General features: G+C 31.4%; 2 protein-coding genes across 2 annotated transcripts in view; both read left to right on the top strand.

The window, feature by feature from the left end:
• The first annotated feature begins 200 nt into the window (after positions 1–200).
• On the top strand, positions 201–4,098 carry LOC140039491 (prohibitin 1-like). The gene is made up of 7 exons (XM_072085098.1): positions 201–269; positions 451–587; positions 889–1,050; positions 1,890–2,032; positions 2,480–2,596; positions 2,769–2,864; positions 3,497–4,098. Exons 2-7 carry the CDS (start codon positions 491–493, stop codon positions 3,710–3,712), a joined length of 831 nt encoding a protein of 276 aa, XP_071941199.1. The 5' UTR covers positions 201–269; positions 451–490; the 3' UTR covers positions 3,713–4,098.
• A 2,350-nt stretch (positions 4,099–6,448) lies between these two features.
• Positions 6,449–18,178, top strand: part of LOC140040034 (activin receptor type-1-like) — a 67,980-nt gene continuing 56,250 nt past the window's right edge. Inside the window, exon 1 of the mRNA XM_072085669.1 lies at positions 6,449–6,526. Coding sequence (XP_071941770.1) covers positions 6,466–6,526 — 61 coding nt within the window. The 5' untranslated portion in view covers positions 6,449–6,465. The remainder of the gene's footprint in view (positions 6,527–18,178) is intronic.

Raw genomic sequence — 18,178 nt, 5'->3', positions numbered from 1 at the left:
TCTAAAAATAAATTAAAGTTATGATGAGAGGTAGAAATATTAAATTTAATTAATTAGGTATATCTCTCACTAAAATTACACCTTCTGTATAATAAATATTATATGGAATATTGTTCATATTATACTTAATTATTAATATTTTCTGAATAAAATAAGTGCAGTATAAACAATTATTTTAAAGGTCAGATTATTGAGTTTGCGCAGTTTATTTTCATCCAACGTGCTGTCGGCGGCGAAGAAGAAGAGAATTTTTGTCAGAAAACATTACTGTAATTGCTAATTTTGGGTTAATTTCAGATATTTTATATATTGTAAATGACTAGTAGACATTAATAAAGTCTAAGAGGTTCCATAATTAATGATCGAATCTTTGTAAACCTGTTACTGACGTCTGCTCTTGCAGTCAGGCCAAACTCAGTGATTTCATCATTTTTTTTGTATATCTTGCAGGTAGGCCTACCCTGGTGCAGAAAAAGACAGCGGCGAACACATGGCTGCAGCCCTGAACAAGTTGTTTACTCAGTTGGGAGCTCTTGGTATTGGCGTGGCTGTAGTTGGTAGTGTTGTAAATACCGCCCTATATAATGGTGAATTAAATTCTTAAACTTTAATTTTGAATCATATTATTTTAATGTTAAAAATGTATTTTCTTATGTATTTTTTGTAATTTGTATTATTAAGGCAAAAATGTTGGATGAATATTTTCTTATTTTAATAAATAAATATATTCTGCAATGATGTTTAATATCTGTCAATCCATTGATGTGAGAATTACATGAAAACAATTTTACCTTCTGAGCAGAATTATTAAATTTTACTATTTAGAGAAAAAATACATTAATTATTAAATCTGTAATGATGCTGAATTTTTTAATATTTGTCTTTCAGTTGATGGAGGGCATCGTGCAGTTATCTTTGACAGACTTTCAGGGGTCAAAGCTTATGTAATGGGCGAGGGGACCCATTTTTTAATTCCCTGGGTTCAGCGTCCAATCATATTTGATTGTCGTTCAAGGCCCCGCAACGTTCCTGTCGTTACAGGAAGCAAAGGTGAACTATGACTTGATAAAGTTGAAACAAAATGTTAAAGTTTAAATTTGTTTAAAACAGTTTTAGAATAAGTAAAGTAAAACATTTAAAGATGCATTGTCCCCCTGAAAAATTGTTGTTGAATATTCCATTTTAATGTAACATAATAGTTATCCACTTTGACCAAAATGTAATTTAAACCAAAAAAATGGTCAAATTGGCTGCCAGCCAATGGATTTTTGGTTGAATTTAACCATTTATTTTGTCATTTTACAAGTGAAAACATTATTTTTTTCATTTTTTTTTTCTTATGGAAATGATTAACTTAATTAAAACTAAAAAATAATATATTCAAATTCTGATTTAATTAATCTTCATTTTTTATGTTTTTGGGAGACAATACATCTTTAAGTATGTTTTACTTGTTAGTTAAATATAAATTTCTGCAATGATGTTTTATATCTGTCAATCCATTGATTTGAACAATGAAAACAAATCTTATATTTCTGAGCAGAAATCTAAATGTTATCCAAAAAGATAAGATTCTTAAATTGGGTTTTAAGTATTATGAACAATAGAGGAGTAACCAATATTTTAACCTAATGATTTTACCTTCAGTTTGTGTTTATTATAAAATCAACAATAAGAAATGCAGTCCTTTATTCGTTTAAGTAAAAAGTCGGAGAGCTTGAAATTGCTCTCCTTAAATTTCAAAGGAGAACAGTTACTCTCCTACTAAAGAATTCTAGAGAATTTTCACATTATCATCCTTAAAAAATAAGGACTGTTAATAATATATATCATTTCAGAATATATATGAAATTGTATTTAACATTTTGATTTATCTGCCACTGTACTAGACTTGCAGAATGTAAACATCACACTACGTGTCCTGTTCAGACCTATGGCACCTGAACTACCCAAAGTGTACATGAGTCTTGGTGAAGATTATGATGAGAGAGTACTTCCATCCATCACAAGTGAAGTCCTCAAAGCAGTTGTGGTAGGTGCTATTTTGTATGCATTAAGCTCTGTCTGCACTATCAAACTTTATGTGACAAAAAAATGTGATGTACCCGTATATGGACATGATGATGTCATATCACTACCATATTTAAGCATATCACTACCATATTTGGGAACATTCTTCCTAATTGTAATCCACATTGATTACTTTTTGTTTTCTGCAGTGATGTTATAAATCTGTCAATCCATTGATAAATATATGAAAAAAATACTTTTTTAACTGAGCAGAAAAATGATTAGTTCTTATAATTTTAAATTAATATATTTTACAAATATTATTTGAAAATAATTATTATTTTGAAATATCATAGTGCCCTCTAGAGTTTGGGTTCAGGGCAAATATACAATTACTGTATTATAACACAATTTCTCTCCAGGTAATCATTATTTATTAACCTAGTTAAATTTTGTCCCATTTTTGTAGGCACAATTTGATGCTGGTGAACTGATCACACAGAGAGAAATTGTCTCGCAACGCGTTCAGGAAGAGCTTACTGAAAGGGCTAGGCAGTTCGGACTCATTCTTGATGATATTTCTTTGGTAATCTAATTTATGACTGGCAAAATAAATGAAATGAACATTTCACATCTTACCAGCATTTGTATTTAACACATAATAGATATAGAACAAAAAATCAATAAACGCATTTTTAAGAAATTGTGTATTTGGAAGCTGAATTTGTAATAATTGTCATATCCACTGATTTTTTTAGACTCATTTGTCATTTGGAAGAGAGTTTACAGAAGCCGTTGAAATGAAACAAGTTGCACAACAAGAGGCAGAACGTGCCAGATTCTTGGTAGAAAAGGTAATAAGATTTCTCTGTGTGATGTGAATTTTTCCCCATGTACTCATTACATGTTATGCAAGTGACCTCGTAAAAGGGTTGTAAAGCTCTGTCTACACTATCAAACTAGTTTGACAACAAATGTGCCCAAATATGGTAGTGATGTGCCCAATTATGGTAGTGATATATCATCATTTCCATATATTGGCACATCACATTTTTTTTGTCACATAGAGTTTGATAGTGTACACAGAGCTTTAGAGAGAATTTACAACCACTAGGCATACTAAGTATTAGTATATTTCATGTCTGATATTACAACTTTACTTGATACTCCTGATGTTAAAACTTAATTTAATTATAATAAGTTACTTGTAATTTTAATACACTACTTTCAGTATACCTTTTTTGCAATGATGTTTCATATCTGTCAATCCATTGATAATTTTAAATGAAAACAGATTATTTTTCTACTGAGCAAAAAAGTATATTTATTTAAATTATCTTGAGGTTGAGTGGCATTCACAATTTTTTTAAATAATACATTATAACCCCTATCAAAGGGACACCTTTGGGCCCAACACAATGTCACATTAATTGTCACTAAATAGAGTTAGGCTTTATTTGTGAATTTCTACATTTTACCTCCCTAGGCTGAGCATGTCAAAAGTGCAGCTATCACGACAGCTGAAGGTGATTCTATCGCAGCTAAACTACTCTCCACCGCGTTCAACAAAGCTGGAGAAGGCTTGGTAGAGCTTCGTAAATTAGAGGCCGCCGAAGATATTGCGTTCCAAATGTCACGTTCAAGAAACGTCTCGTATTTGCCTCCAGGACAACAAACCTTACTAAGTTTACCGCAGATGTAAAGGTGGACGAACAGATTTAAAATGTGAAAGTGTAATTAAATAGTTTGAATGAAAGAGCTGAATAGATCTCATCCGGATTGTTTTAATTATTTTCCCTCTTGATAGAGACATTTGGAGCCTTAAAAAAACAATTTTATCCACTGTATTAAAGGCTTTTTAAATTATACCAAATGTCAACCAATTAAAACAGAAAGAAAAAACAACAAGATTCAGTTTATTTTAATATAGCTGTGATTTAATCATATTACACAAGTCAAATTTTTCTCATAAAGTCGTAATAATTGGCTCATAAATTTGACATTTCATTTGTTATTACATTTATATCGAACCTTATTCACTGCATTTAATGAAAGTTCTGAGATTATTAAATATAGACAATTATAAGGATAGCATTTTGTTAATTTGTTTCTTGATTAAATGTGAATGATTCCTGTCGTGTTCTATAGTTTAGCTTTAATTTATTATTCATCAATTACAAATTATACAACTTAAAGAAAGCATAAACCATTACAATTCCTGATAATTGTTTAAAAAAATATTTGAAATTGTCTGTTTTAAAATTTTAATTTATTGCATTGCAAATTGTTTATAACGTCCCCAATATTGAAAAATAATCTTACTGAATAGATATATACCAACAGATCATCCATATTTTTTAAAAATTGATACTTTGATGTATTCCAGTCTTCAACCATGCAAATTTATTCACCCATATGACGAAATTTAATACAGTACTTAGTGGAAAACAGCCTTTGACACCAATATAGTTTTTAAAGCTTGGTTCCCACTAGCGACGCAACCTGGGCAACGTAAGAAAATTCCCTTCCAATAATTGTGTTTTCCCTCGCCTGGCCTGCGTGAAATCAAACCTGCGATGTTTCCAGCACTGTTTCATCATCTGTTCCCAATTGTGATTAGCAATACACCACTTTGCGTCGATACGTCGCTGCGTTACGTTGCGCTGCGTTCTTAACATTAAAATAATGAACGTACGTCTTCCCCGACGACGTACGTCTTCGTTGATTCGTTACACATTACATTATTTACCGTTATTAGTGGAGATGCTTCAAATTCCTTAGAAACAACATTAACGTTTCTTCTCAATATATTTGTTCTTACCCCCATTCCTGAACAAGATTGATGACTGAATTGTGCTAACAGTGATTAACAACAATGTATACGTTTGCCATCTATTAACCTAATACGGTCAAATTCAACATATTCCATCAATACAATTACGTTTGTACGTTGATGCATCATCTCAGTTTTAGATAAAACTTTAAGTGCTGTGAGAGATTAACGTTGAAAGTATTATTATAAATATTTATTCATATATTTCATGAATATTCAAGAATTTGAATTTTTTTCTTGAAATCGTGGACTAAGAGACGCCAAAGATTTTGTCAATATCCCTGAAGATACGTTTAGCGGACGTCACCGTGGGCCTGACAATGACTCATTTGTACAATTTAAATGTAACTGGTCATCTTTTGTCTCCAGTAACCAAGTTCAGAAGAACCTGGTCTGTAGACTGTCTATTTATTCAACCCTCTAACCTTAAATACTTAAAAAGACCTTTGGACACAACGACAGAGTATAACTGTGTCATTTTTCTATTAGATTTAAAATGAACTAAAAATGTTACAAAAACCGAGGCATACGGAAAATACATTACAAGTAACATAAATGGTTTTAAATGTATTTAACGCAAAATACAAATAGGCCTAGACTCTATGCACTGTTTGGCACAAGTGTAAAAATGAAAATTTTGATGTAAAATAAACCAGAAAAAAGCCTAATAAACCGAATAAATAGTAGAGCAATGGTAACATTTTTATAATGGTAACTCTCTGCATACACCGTTTAAATCTTTTACAACCCCAAATAAATTAAGAGCTAAAAACCATCAATATTTTAAATGTCCTCTAAAAAGGTAAATTACTGAAATGGGAGATGTTATATAATTATACAAAGAAAAATCGAATCGATTTTTTAAAATAAAGTCCTGAAAAGATCTCAAGAACTGAAACTTAATTACAGTGTCATAACTTAATCCTTAATTCTTGGAATTATCATATTAATCTTTTGAGTAGCTCAACTGTTGTTAAGCCGCTTTTATAATTTACGAAATTTTATCAACTTCAAATCGCATCGATTTGCAATTTAAGTCTAGAAACGACTTGAGCAAAATCTTGTAAACGGCTTTGTAGAAATATGGTTGGGAATGAAGTTTAATTTTGTTTTATTGCGCTACAGATATTATTTTTATTAATTAGACGTTTTATTTCATCAAATAATCGTGAAAATCGGAAACGCGAGCGCATACTGGATTACGCGCGCTGGCGTATCGGATACGCGTACAGCGTACCCATACCGGAAACGCGTATTATGTCTACGCTTTCTGGACGTGCGTACGACGAGATGCGCGACACGATACATGGACCATGGAGGTATAAAACTGATACCTCCATGTTTAGTTTAGTTATAATGTACAAAACTATTTCTCACAATCTATCTACACGTTATACAAAATTAATATTGTTAATATTAATATTATAAAATAAATTTATTATATAAATGTTGAGCCATGAAAATGTTATTATACAGATCAGAAGGACGCCATCAACATATCGGCGTTTTTATATACAGCTTTCTGCTGATAAGATGACCCTGGCGTCGATATGTCGGGGTTTATGACCTTTAACCACTGTTTGAGGTCATACAGTGGTGAAAGCGAGGCGATAACTATAGAAATGGCGACGGTCAGCCTACTTATATTTATCATCTTTGCCACGGGTGTTCATGGGCTTGATTGTAAGTTTTTTTAATTTCATATTATAGATACATTTGTTTGTTACACACTGTTCGTTTTTCTTGTAAATTAAGCAAGTATAAGATGCTTTAAATTTGCATCAAATTCGAGTGTCCATTTTGTCCCTCGATAGTCTGCTATGTTTTGTAAACAATAGCTGTCAATGCTTCTTCTCATGAGGGGTACGTGGTCATCGTGGCCGTGTGCTTGTCTACTCTATACTAGGCCTAGGCCAAAATGGTAGTCTAGTTCAATTTCACAATCCTAGGCCTATGTACAACCGATAATGTCTGATTCCGTCCAGTGTTTGACTAGGCCAATGCATATTAATATTATATATTCTTATATTGATGACTTGAAATAAAATACATTGTCACTGTTGTCACTACTAGTACTACACTGATTAACATGATGATGAAGAAAACGATTTGGAGATGATGGGACTTGAGACCTACTGTGGCCAGTATCGCACCACAGCACACACTCCAGTCTCTTACCAACTGTTCTGTTTAGGAATGTACTGTGCATATCCAAATAAACAAACGAGCAAACATCTACATTCTGCCTACAGTATAATAATGTAGAATCTACTTTACTGTGTATACAAATACAACAGATACAGATTCATTTATTGTCCAAAATATTAATGGAAATTACAGTGCTTATAAACCTTGGCTTGCCTAAATTAAATATAAATATAAGGGGGACTATCTAACAAATGTTTTGTTATAATGCCTTATCCCAGCTGGGTAGAACGAGTACTTGTAACGGTAATGGTGTTTTTATTATTGTATTTCCATTTATAAATGAAATGTTTATGTAGTGCATGCAAAATAATAAAGTTAATAATCTCAGTTTTAACTGTAATTAGTTATTGCATTATATTGTTATTCATCCTTTTCTTTAATCGTCCTTTTATAATGGTTTATGTCACACAAAAAATCAAGAGTATTTTTCCGCTGTACCACAAATAGTGGCAGACACAAATGCCCAAGATGTCAAGCTATTTGTTTGTCAGTCGAGGAAACTTTTTATCATTTAAAAACTTTTCTTCCATATCGCTTTTTATTCAACAATAATCTACACAAAGATGCAGAAGCAGTTATGCAGTAGTGCTATGGGGGTCCTTTGACACCTAAAATGAAATAAAAATTATGAATATTTTTGACAGACTAAATTATTGTTTTAGTGCTCCCCCAATTAAAGAAATCCTAGATCGCCCACTTTATTGCAATACTGTACATTCTGTATGAATCAGTGTTTTTGTTTTTTTTGCTTTTTTATAATGTTCACAATAATCAAGAAGTAGGTACATTAAGTATAAATTTTATGTACAGTAGAAAGTTTATTTTACAGTGAATGTTACTGAAGCTCTATTCAGCCTTCCCACAGTGCAAAGTGTTTTCCTTCCCACAGTGCAAAGTGTTTTCAGCAATTTGCCCTCAGGAAATTAAAACATCTTACAATTTGATTCTTAAATCTGAAAATGAAATCCTTTTAGTTTGTAAATTAATCGTTTTAAGTCTCCAATTCTTGGCCTTGAACTAAATTTCACATTTCTTCAAATTCAGTGGATATTCTTTACACGATTTACGGCTTTAAATTCACCCTAGTAAGCAATTTGCTAGATTTATTCATACAGTAATCACTTAGCTAGTTGAACATTTCAAAACTAGCTTTTTTGTGGAATGAATAAATTTATCAAAATCTGGCCCTACTAAACAGTATACAGTATCTTACAGTAAATGTAAATCAAACTTTATGTGACAACAAATGTGATGTGATATTTTTAAGTATAAACAGAGCTTTAGGGCCTCTTGTTTATCAAACCACAAAATGTAATGTGCCCATATATGGACATGATGATTTAATATCACTACCATATTTTCTCACATCACACTTTTTTTAGTATACACAGCTTTAGGCCTCTTATCAAACCATCATATTTACACATATTTAGTTTCTCAAATCTACTGTATATAATATTGTAAATTACTGGATGGATATTGGTCAAAATACTCATTACAGTACAGTACAACAGGTAGGGAAATGACACTGATAGCAATAAGAAGAATTTATGTTCAACCAAATTGAACAGATGGGGTATTGCTAAACACCGCAAACCTACAAAAAAACATAGCAAACCCCATCGAACCAACATAAAAGTGATTGAATCATGTAGTGTACAACCCACTGGGTATATCAATGTAAAAAAAAATTAAATTTCTACTGATAACAACTTATTTTTGGGGTAAAACATCATTTTTTGGTCAAAAATGATTGCTAAACCCCGCAAACCTCCAAAAAACCATAGCAAACCCCACCGAACCAACATAAAAGTGATTGAATAATGTAGTGTACGACCCACTGGGTATTATTAAATTTCTACTGTTAACTACTTATTTTTGGGGATAAAACATAATTTTTTGGTTACAAATTAGCAATCATTTTTTACCAAAAAATGATGTTTTACCCCAAAAATAAGTGGTTAACAGTAGAAATTTAATATTTTTTTTACATGGATATACCCAGTGGGTTGTACACTACATGATTCAATCACTTTTATGTTGGTTCGATGGGGTTTGCTATGTTTTTTTTTAGGTTTGCGGGGGTTTGCGGTGTTTAGCAATACCCAACAGATGCTGTGTACTTACTGTATTTATTGATTTTGTAAATTCATACATTAATTGCAATAATATTAATTAGCCCATGTTGCCACTTTGGCTTCTACTAATGAATGGTTTAACATATGTATTCTTGTATGTATATTAAATGCACTGCAGATGATGATAATATGGTAAGAGTTTAAAAGTACAGTTGCCTTCAAATTGATTTGTATTTTTTACTACAAAAAAGAATGCATAATTTGTACAGTATTACAGTAGTGCAGTGTAATGTATTATTATTAATATTACCTAAATTACTTTGTGTTGGTTTTGATTGCCAGTTTATTTTCCTACCAGTAGACCCCATGTTGGTTAACCACTCCATCTCCACAACACATTGAAAACATATGGAATGTATTCTACAGTACTGTATTCTGTCTACTCTACTATATAACAGAAATTGATAATTTATTTAGGGTTTCTGCTTTCACGCTGTGGAGAACACATTTTCATTAGATAGTCTCATATGTTTGTTATATTGAAGTGTGAGTCGATATTAACCTGATTTGTGAACACCCATAGGTGATGTAACAGAATTAGAAAAATGGTACCCTGACAAAATTGAGCTAATTTCACAGGCCCTGGAGGTTGCAATATCTGAATGTTGATGAATTGCAAATTGTAACCTTTCAACCTTATTATGAAAGATTGTTGTGGACAGTACTGTAGTAGTGAGTTGGAGTAGAGTACTGTCTCCTATAATAGGGAGCTTTCGATTGGCTATACTGTACTACGGTAGGATCTTAATTGCATAAATTGTTTAAAACAAGCTTTTGAGCTTACAGTATACAGTACTGATAGGGTTATCCTCTTGTCATTATTTTGTTATATTTACAGTATTATATATTTGTATATTCAATTCAATTCAATTCAGCTTTATTTCAGACAAACACCTACTGTAGACTTAGGTACAGTAGTAATTATCCACCAAAACTGAGTCAAATAATCTAAAGGAGCATATCCTACAGTATGCATAATGAATTCTGTTTCTGTATACAGTAGTGTGCTATCCTGTACTGTACTGTACGTACTGTACTGTAGGTACTTAAAACATGATAGTGAAATGCGGATATTGTACTGTAATGTAGTATTAGCATTTAAAAAATGTATTCACTGATGATAATCCAGTAATGCATTGTTTAAGTAAATAAATCAGTCAGTCAGTTCCATCAATTAATGCAAAATAATTTAAAAACTACTAGTGTATTAAAAGTAGCTTGAATACATTTGGATTAGCCTGTATATGAGTAGTCCATACACCTGTATTACAGTGTATCTGATTATACAACTCCCTGATTATACAGTAGATTCATACAGTAGCTAAATTAGCTAAATTTCATTTATTCTTATTTTAATCCTACTGTACAAATATGTTTAATGTTTTATTTGATTGATTTTTTTTATAATTGCAGACATGAATCTTACAATATTCAGTAATAATAAACAGATTTTGTTAATTGCATTGATTACCGACCACTCAACCATGTGTACAGTAAAGTACTATGATATTACAGTACAGTAGGATAGGATAATGTCTAAATTATTTATTGTCCTTAATTGTCCAAATCTGATAATACTTGCCCAGTATCATGTGAAGATTCTGTGATACAGTATCTTATGTGTAAACATGTTTTGCCTGTAACATACTAGGTTAAGAGTTAGGTTGTGGTCTATGGTGTGATAAATATGTATTAAATAATTGTTTTATATGATACTGGAGAAATCTAGATACTTCAACTTCCAACTTTATTTTCCAAATAATATTTTGTTTTACAATGATAAATAATGTTACATTTTAAAACATAAGGAAGAAGCTAGACAGTGCCGAGAATCTGAATGTGATGTACAGTACTAAAAGATGAAGTAGCTTATTTTTACAGTAAAATAATTCCATGTTCAAAATCAATTCATTACGATACACTAAGTATTAAGTAAAATCAATATTTTTTATGCTACTGCACGGCAAAGTAGGGTACAATAGCTTTTCCTAATGAAAAAAGTGACATACATATTGCGGTCATCTGCGTACAAAATATAACTAAATGTTGATAATTATTATGATCATTAATGTGACCTTTGAGAGTATGTCATTAAAATTCAAAATACATCTCCCTTGGAATTTAATGTGCAAATAATCTGACCTAAATTGTTTTGATTAATAATTTATATACTATTTTCGTTCCTTTACCCTTGAAAATAATCTCTTAATGCGCTGATGATTTGTGGGTATCTGTAAATAATCCGAGCATATTAATAAAACGATGCCGATGAATATTGCAAAACATTTCATGGCCAAGATCAAGGGTAGATCAATGGATAAGAAGTTAGGTTATTTTTGTATTCGTAATAAAAGTTGAAGGTTAAAACAGTTTTTGGAACAAAGGGATGTTTTGGTTAAATACAAAGAAAAGATGAACTTGTATTAGAACTTAAAAGGAAGTTGTGGTGTCTGATTGTCTGATCTTAAAAATAAAGATATGGAAATTATACATGTTACTGTACGCTACTATAACTGTGTTAGGCCCTACTGTACAGGTACACGAAACAATGGTGTTGCTGTATGGTCTGGAGTCTATTCTATTGTCATTTTCTTCTCTAGTATAGTAATTCTTTGAAAATTGACCAATTTCAGTACTAGGATTTTTTGTGAAAATACTATAGCTGCATATTAAAATACATTACTAATTAATTATATGGCATTTAAATTGCATGACAAACAAGCAGGAGATAACCATGTAACAATTTGTACATATACATTAGTATAAGTTAAATATTTTTCAATATCTTTAATTATTTTTAAATAATACAGTACTTAAAAGTACTGTATTTAATATTATTAAAAGAATAATGTACTTATAAACATTGCTGTACTGTACATTCAATTGAATCTAGATTACTGTACTCTAAGTTGTTAAAATAAAATAATTGTAAAACATGTCAAGTTTATTATCAACCAAGTTTGATTTGTTAGCAAAATGGAATATTTCCTCCCAGGGGGTTGAATTCAATCTAAGGCCTTCTTTTGTCATATATTTTTGACAACATGCTGAGATGAGCTTCAGGCTTTTTGTTTTGATTATTAGTTAGTCTGCTGCCACCAATGTTTATAAAGTTTCAGTGTACTTGTATCGTTGAGTTTACAGTAAGTAACAGTCTTAGTAAATTAAAAACATTAACAATTTCTTCTTTTTAGTTAAACAATTAGTAATTTTCATTAACATATACAACTGCTTATTACATTTGTTGGCAGATACGACGATAAATTTTAATCGCTAGAAACAGTTACAAAAAAGCCCAAACATAATTATATTTACGATATTTAAGCCATTATACAATCATACAGCATGCGGTCATAATATTTATTTTTTTGGCCGAACGGAAGGGGTTTCCCTTTACTTATAGCTACAGTACCGTGGTATTGCTTGTCACAACACTTCTGACTCGAATAGAGGGCAGTGTTGAGCTAAAAAATAAATCCCTCCGGCAACTTAACTTCAGATACTGTGGCAGTTACTGTATGATGTCATGAAAGGGAACTATTGTACAGTAAACAAATTTCTAATGGCTTGCATTGCATTCAGTACCTTAACCTACATAAATAAAACTTTTTCTAAATTCAGTCTCCTACAGTATAACCAGAACCTCATAAGCAGACTTTTCATGACATACAAAAGGTATCAAATTCTTATTTACCATTAAGAACATTTGGTTACCAGAATTTCAGGAAAAACTGACATTAGGGTGTCTAGTAGAGTGTCTGTACAGTATGCTATAAATATCAAAGTTTTTAACTGCCACCAAACTGCTTTCTCAGGCTGGTCTTTTGTTAGATTCGGTCATAAAATATAGGCAGTAGTGAGAATGATGTCAATCTATGTCTCTAAATGAACTTAGCTGAACTCACAACAAAAGCATCCCATTTTTTCAGGTGCAACAATGCAAGTCTACGTTACAAAAGCGATAAATATGTTTCGGCCCTTCATTGTATAATAATGTACTATTGTTATCGCGGTTACTGATTGTGTGTGAGTTGAAGCAAGGCTATACATTGTATACAGGTTACAGACATAAGCCCAGCACTTGTGGTTTTTATTTAATAAATGACATGCAAAAGATGAAAGAAATTATTTTATGCCTATGGCGATGAAATATATGAAATTCATTGATCATAAGTTATGCAGGTTTTTTTCATATTGGTGGTTCATTGTTTGAGGTTTTTGTGTAGATTTGTTATTTTAGGAGTGTTTAAAACCTGTCCCAGTTGGCATGCTAGGCCCTTTTCCCCTAGGCTACACACTTCACTTTCAAAGTATTGTTTTAAGCACTCTATAAACGTGTCATACACAGTAACAAAGTCTGTAGCTTGTATATAAAATACTTTTAAAATTAGATTTGATCTTGATTGAGGCGCTCCTACAGGTTTTTAAACTTGATAAAATCTTGATAAAATGCCTCAACTTCTGCGTGTGTGTTATTTCTGTAGGTGATGAGAAATGTTTAGGTTCGGTAATCAAGATTTACGTAAGTTTATTCACCTGACAAGTCCGAAATGATTGGTTTCTAGTTACGAAAACACAACATGTAAGAATCGTTGCTTTGAATAAGATACAAGTATTGTGTTTGTTGATGCAACAAAAGCTGTGCAAACGGTCATCGAACCTCACGACAGTAAAAATATTATCCTTTAAAATTTGAAAGTTTTCGTGCTAATAATGCTTTTTTTTCTTTATCCTGCAGATTGTTCTAAAAGCAAAGTTGTTTTAAGATCTTCCAGAAATAGCAACTAATAAAATATTTGTGAAATTTTATGACAAAATATTCAATAATAAAAGCATAGTATTATGGTGGATAAGATATGTTTTACAGCTCAGCCATAAATGATAAATTTTGATTGGTCCAGTTTTTGATTGGTCCATGTTGTGATTGCATCAATTCTCCAGCCTGCAGTTTAAAAAGAAACCTGCTCTTGAGCATTTAGTCCCCCTTCGCACTGCAAGGGCATTTTGTTACCTAATTAACACTCTCCCCCTCCTTACAGTACAGTATCTAGGTGTGGTCCAAATATAGTTTAAAAACTTCCCAGTACAATTACATTCATGTTATTGAACTACCACATAACTACCTGCATGTGAGCAGTTGCAATAAAATCAAACAAACATTCCAACTCTCAGTGTACAACTGTGGTTGCTAATTAGAATCATGTATATTTTGAAGACATGTTTTGCAACATATCAACTTTTTAAAATATTCCCAGGTCTTTTATATTCAGAAGGTCTTAAGCGTGTGACCCATTTTAAAGCAGCTTTTACTTTCCCTCTAAAAAACTAAATATGTGCCTGTTTACAAACGTTAAGCCACAATACAATTTTTTTTCTTTGTGGACTTTCTGTACAAAATAATGATGAATAGAAAATAGGATGAATAGAAAATGTGTCAGTTTAGACTATGCGTTCCAAGCTTGAAATGTATTTAACAATAAGTATATAATTTACATGTTAGAATTGGGTCCTTCCTTTGTTGTTAGGCTGTCTAATTTTTCAGTGCTTCAATTCTACAATTACTTAGATTTCAGCAAATTGTGCTTGTTCCAATTATCTTGTTTCATTGCATCATGGATGACAGCTAACTTTTGATACCATTTAAAGTAGTCTTGTTTTATTTTTCGATTTTTGATAATGAAAATTACCCCCAAGGCCTAACATTTTTTTAAAAAGTACAGTATGCAGTATACCAAATTATAACCTGCTAAAGGTAGTGTGATATATTGAGGTAATCTCTTTCTATTCCAAATTAAACAAAAATTATTTATTACATAATTTGCTAAGACTCATCTACAGTATACCAGTAACACTGGAATATATGTTATAAATATATTTATGACCAATCCATGTCCAACTATACTGTACATGGAGCATTTTTATTAAATATATTTATGACCAATCCATGTCCAACTATACTGTACATGAAGCATTTTCATTAAATCAAATTTGATATAGCAATACAGTAAATTGTTGATAAATCTGAATTTTGAAAACAGCATTTTTGGCTTGACCATTTGATACTGTAAATAAACATTAATACAATATTATGTAATATTTTGCTACTGTATGCTGCTGCTGTAAACCTTCCCTGCTCATTATATATTGTATTATTTTGAATATCAATAACTATATTATTTCTTTTGTATAGCACTGTACAATATATGTACGGTTACTGTAGTCATTTAACCAAATTTGCAATACTTTTCTGTCCTATATTTCTTGTTTTTTATAATGAGAATGTTCAGGTTTAATCGACATTTGATAGTAACTGTAAATGTAGTCAAATTAAAAGCTTGTTCTGTTCAAGCTTTTAATGAATTTTGCTGACAGACAGAACTGCTATAAACATTATTTTAATCTTTTTTTCTTTTTTTTCCAATATTCCCAATAGTAAAATCCATGATTTTATTTGATCTTATCATAAATTAATAAGTTACTTTTAAAAATATATAATACATTAATGGTATTTAATTTAAAGAGAATCTGCATTCCATTGTAAACAAACTTTCTAATGTTCTTGAGGTAATTTCCTGATTGATCGTAATCGAAACGGTACTGGGTTTGGTCTACTAGCGTTCCTGCTCCCAACCAGTACATCCATTCATAGAAGCCTTAATGAAGTAAGCCTACCTGGTGGTGGCCATAGAACGGTCCCAAGATAACGACTATACTTCAGCTTTAGTCAATAGAAGATTGAAATATTGTTAGAGATAGAGTATACGATGTTTGATTGTGTAGATGTGTGACTTGTTCTATTATTCAAATGATGGTTGGGTGTTATGATTTTTAGGTTTAAAAATAGATTTAAATTGTTATACTTTTTACTGTATCTTCCACAAATTTACTTTATTTCTTTACAGTAATTTCTGAACATTCTGACTTTTTTTTTTACTTTTAAGCTAATTATTTGTTGGCTAGACTTGGTTTTGTATACTACATACTTTAGTATCAATGTACTCTAGTTTGCCTTGTCTTTTAGACATTTGGCTGTACTGTATCTTTATTTCTAGTATAATACTCACAGCCCATGTCTGCTGTTTTCTTATCGGCTTTATTATTTTTAGTTTTCTCCAGTAATATCTTGAAAATAATATTTCATATTTGTGATCTTATATCTTACTGAACTCCAAGAGAAAGTGGGTTAAAAGTAATGATAAAAGGTGTTATTGTTATAAACTGGTGTAGTTTGACATCGTCATGCTAAAAGAGCTTTTTCTTTTTTTCTCCACTATCACCTGCCTCAACATAAAACCATTAATTTCTTTTAATAAAACATCTACATTTTGAAGCATTGATCAACAAAAAAGAAATTAAAAATGCCAACGAGTAACTTTCGAATTGATTGGATTAAAAAAACAGACTTGTTACGTTTGCGAGTGAATCGAAGATGACAGCAAAATCTAGGCATCCATTTGGCAATTTAGCGGGCAATGAAAGAGAACTTGAAATGGAGAATGTAACCTGGTTTCTGTTGCTATTTAGTCCTAGATTCCTATGTTCGTTATGATGACAGTGCTAGGAAAACTAGGGTAAGGAAAATTACCTTTCGCTCGCCATGTATTGTTGCTAATACTTCATTCTGTAATCGGATACATTCTGAAAATAGTACGTATAGTTTGTATGTTAAGATAAGTTGCAGAAATTATTATTTGGTAATTTGCAAATATCTTAAGTGATATTTATTGCAAATTCTTTCGTTTTTTTTTATTTAATATGTTGTAATTTAATACTGCATCAATGTATGAAATGAAATCTAAAGTTTTAAAAATTAGTGTAGTGACTTTGTTTATTATTTAATTATTTTGGCTGAAAATTGCCCAATAGAACTTGTACTTTACAGGAGGTCATATTGAGGGGCGCAATTACTGTCCATGCTTTCGTAGCAAAGTGTAAATTCCTTCATTCATGTGGAGTACCGTAAATCTTGATATATTTAGTATTTCTGCTTCATTTAATCAGTTTTCAAATGAGTTTTGAATAGGTTACTAGATTGAATTGAATAACGTGCTAAACCTCAAGGGTGTGAAAACACCCAAGGTGTCAACAAATCCAATCAACTTGAAAGAAAATATCTTCAGATTTTAGGCATGCAGCCAGATTTGGAATAATAGTGGGTTAGTTTCTAAATGTAAGGGGTTAGTTAGAGGATCTTATGCCTTCAGGAGGGGTTTTTCATTTTAGTTATCCCTCTATAAACTGTATGTACTATGGAACATCTTACTGTACTATATATGGTCAGGCATGTTGGTACAGTATTCGGAGTCTAGTAAATGCAATAGCCCTGGTGTCGTTTGGGTGAAAAATCTGAACATTGAATCTTTAAGTAGTCTGCAGAATTTCCATGGATTTTCTATTTGCTTAAAATCTGCTAAAAGTTTAATTAAATAAAATGTACTATCAGAATTAATTTATTATTTAGTTAATCATCTCAACTGAGAATCCAGAAGTATTAAATATATAGCATTACATTGCTACAGTGGCCATCATCGTGATTTTAATCTGTATTTAGCATTTGCTTGACCTCCTAACCTTTATACTATCTTGTGATGTGTATCTTAAAGCAATAATCAAAATATCTAATTATAAGAGAACTTAACTGGACCCCTACCATATTTACTGTCATGTTATGTATGATATAAACTGCTAATGAGCTTGTTAGTCAGACCCCAGTACCACATTGATAAGGAACACTATACTGTCCCCACTGTTCATATCCAATCCCCTTCCCCACATTGACATAAGGATGCAACACAGCCTCTGCAGTCATATCGTATTAATGAGAGGAATATATTTTTTTACTCTGTCAAACTTTTGATAAACAAAATGTGATGTGCCCAAATATAGTTGTGATATGCCCAAATATGGTAGTGATATGACATCATCATGTCCATACAGTACATGGGCACATCACATTGTTTTGTCACATAAAGTTTGATAGTGTAGACAG

This window comes from Antedon mediterranea, chromosome 2, assembly GCF_964355755.1.
Source record: "Antedon mediterranea chromosome 2, ecAntMedi1.1, whole genome shotgun sequence".
Lineage (NCBI taxonomy): Eukaryota > Metazoa > Echinodermata > Crinoidea > Comatulida > Antedonidae > Antedon > Antedon mediterranea.
The sequence above is the reverse complement of the archived record's forward strand: the minus strand, read 5'-3'. Positions and strand labels throughout refer to the sequence as shown.

Bases quoted from the DNA above. Each gene is read 5' to 3' on its own strand.
- LOC140039491 (XM_072085098.1), top strand. From the start codon at position 491: ATGGCTGCAGCCCTGAACAAGTTGTTTACTCAGTTGGGAGCTCTTGGT. The intron at 588-888 runs GTGAATTAAATT...TTTGTCTTTCAG, and splicing joins AAATACCGCCCTATATAATG to TTGATGGAGGGCATCGTGCA. The intron at 2,597-2,768 runs GTAATCTAATTT...TGATTTTTTTAG, and splicing joins TTCTTGATGATATTTCTTTG to ACTCATTTGTCATTTGGAAG.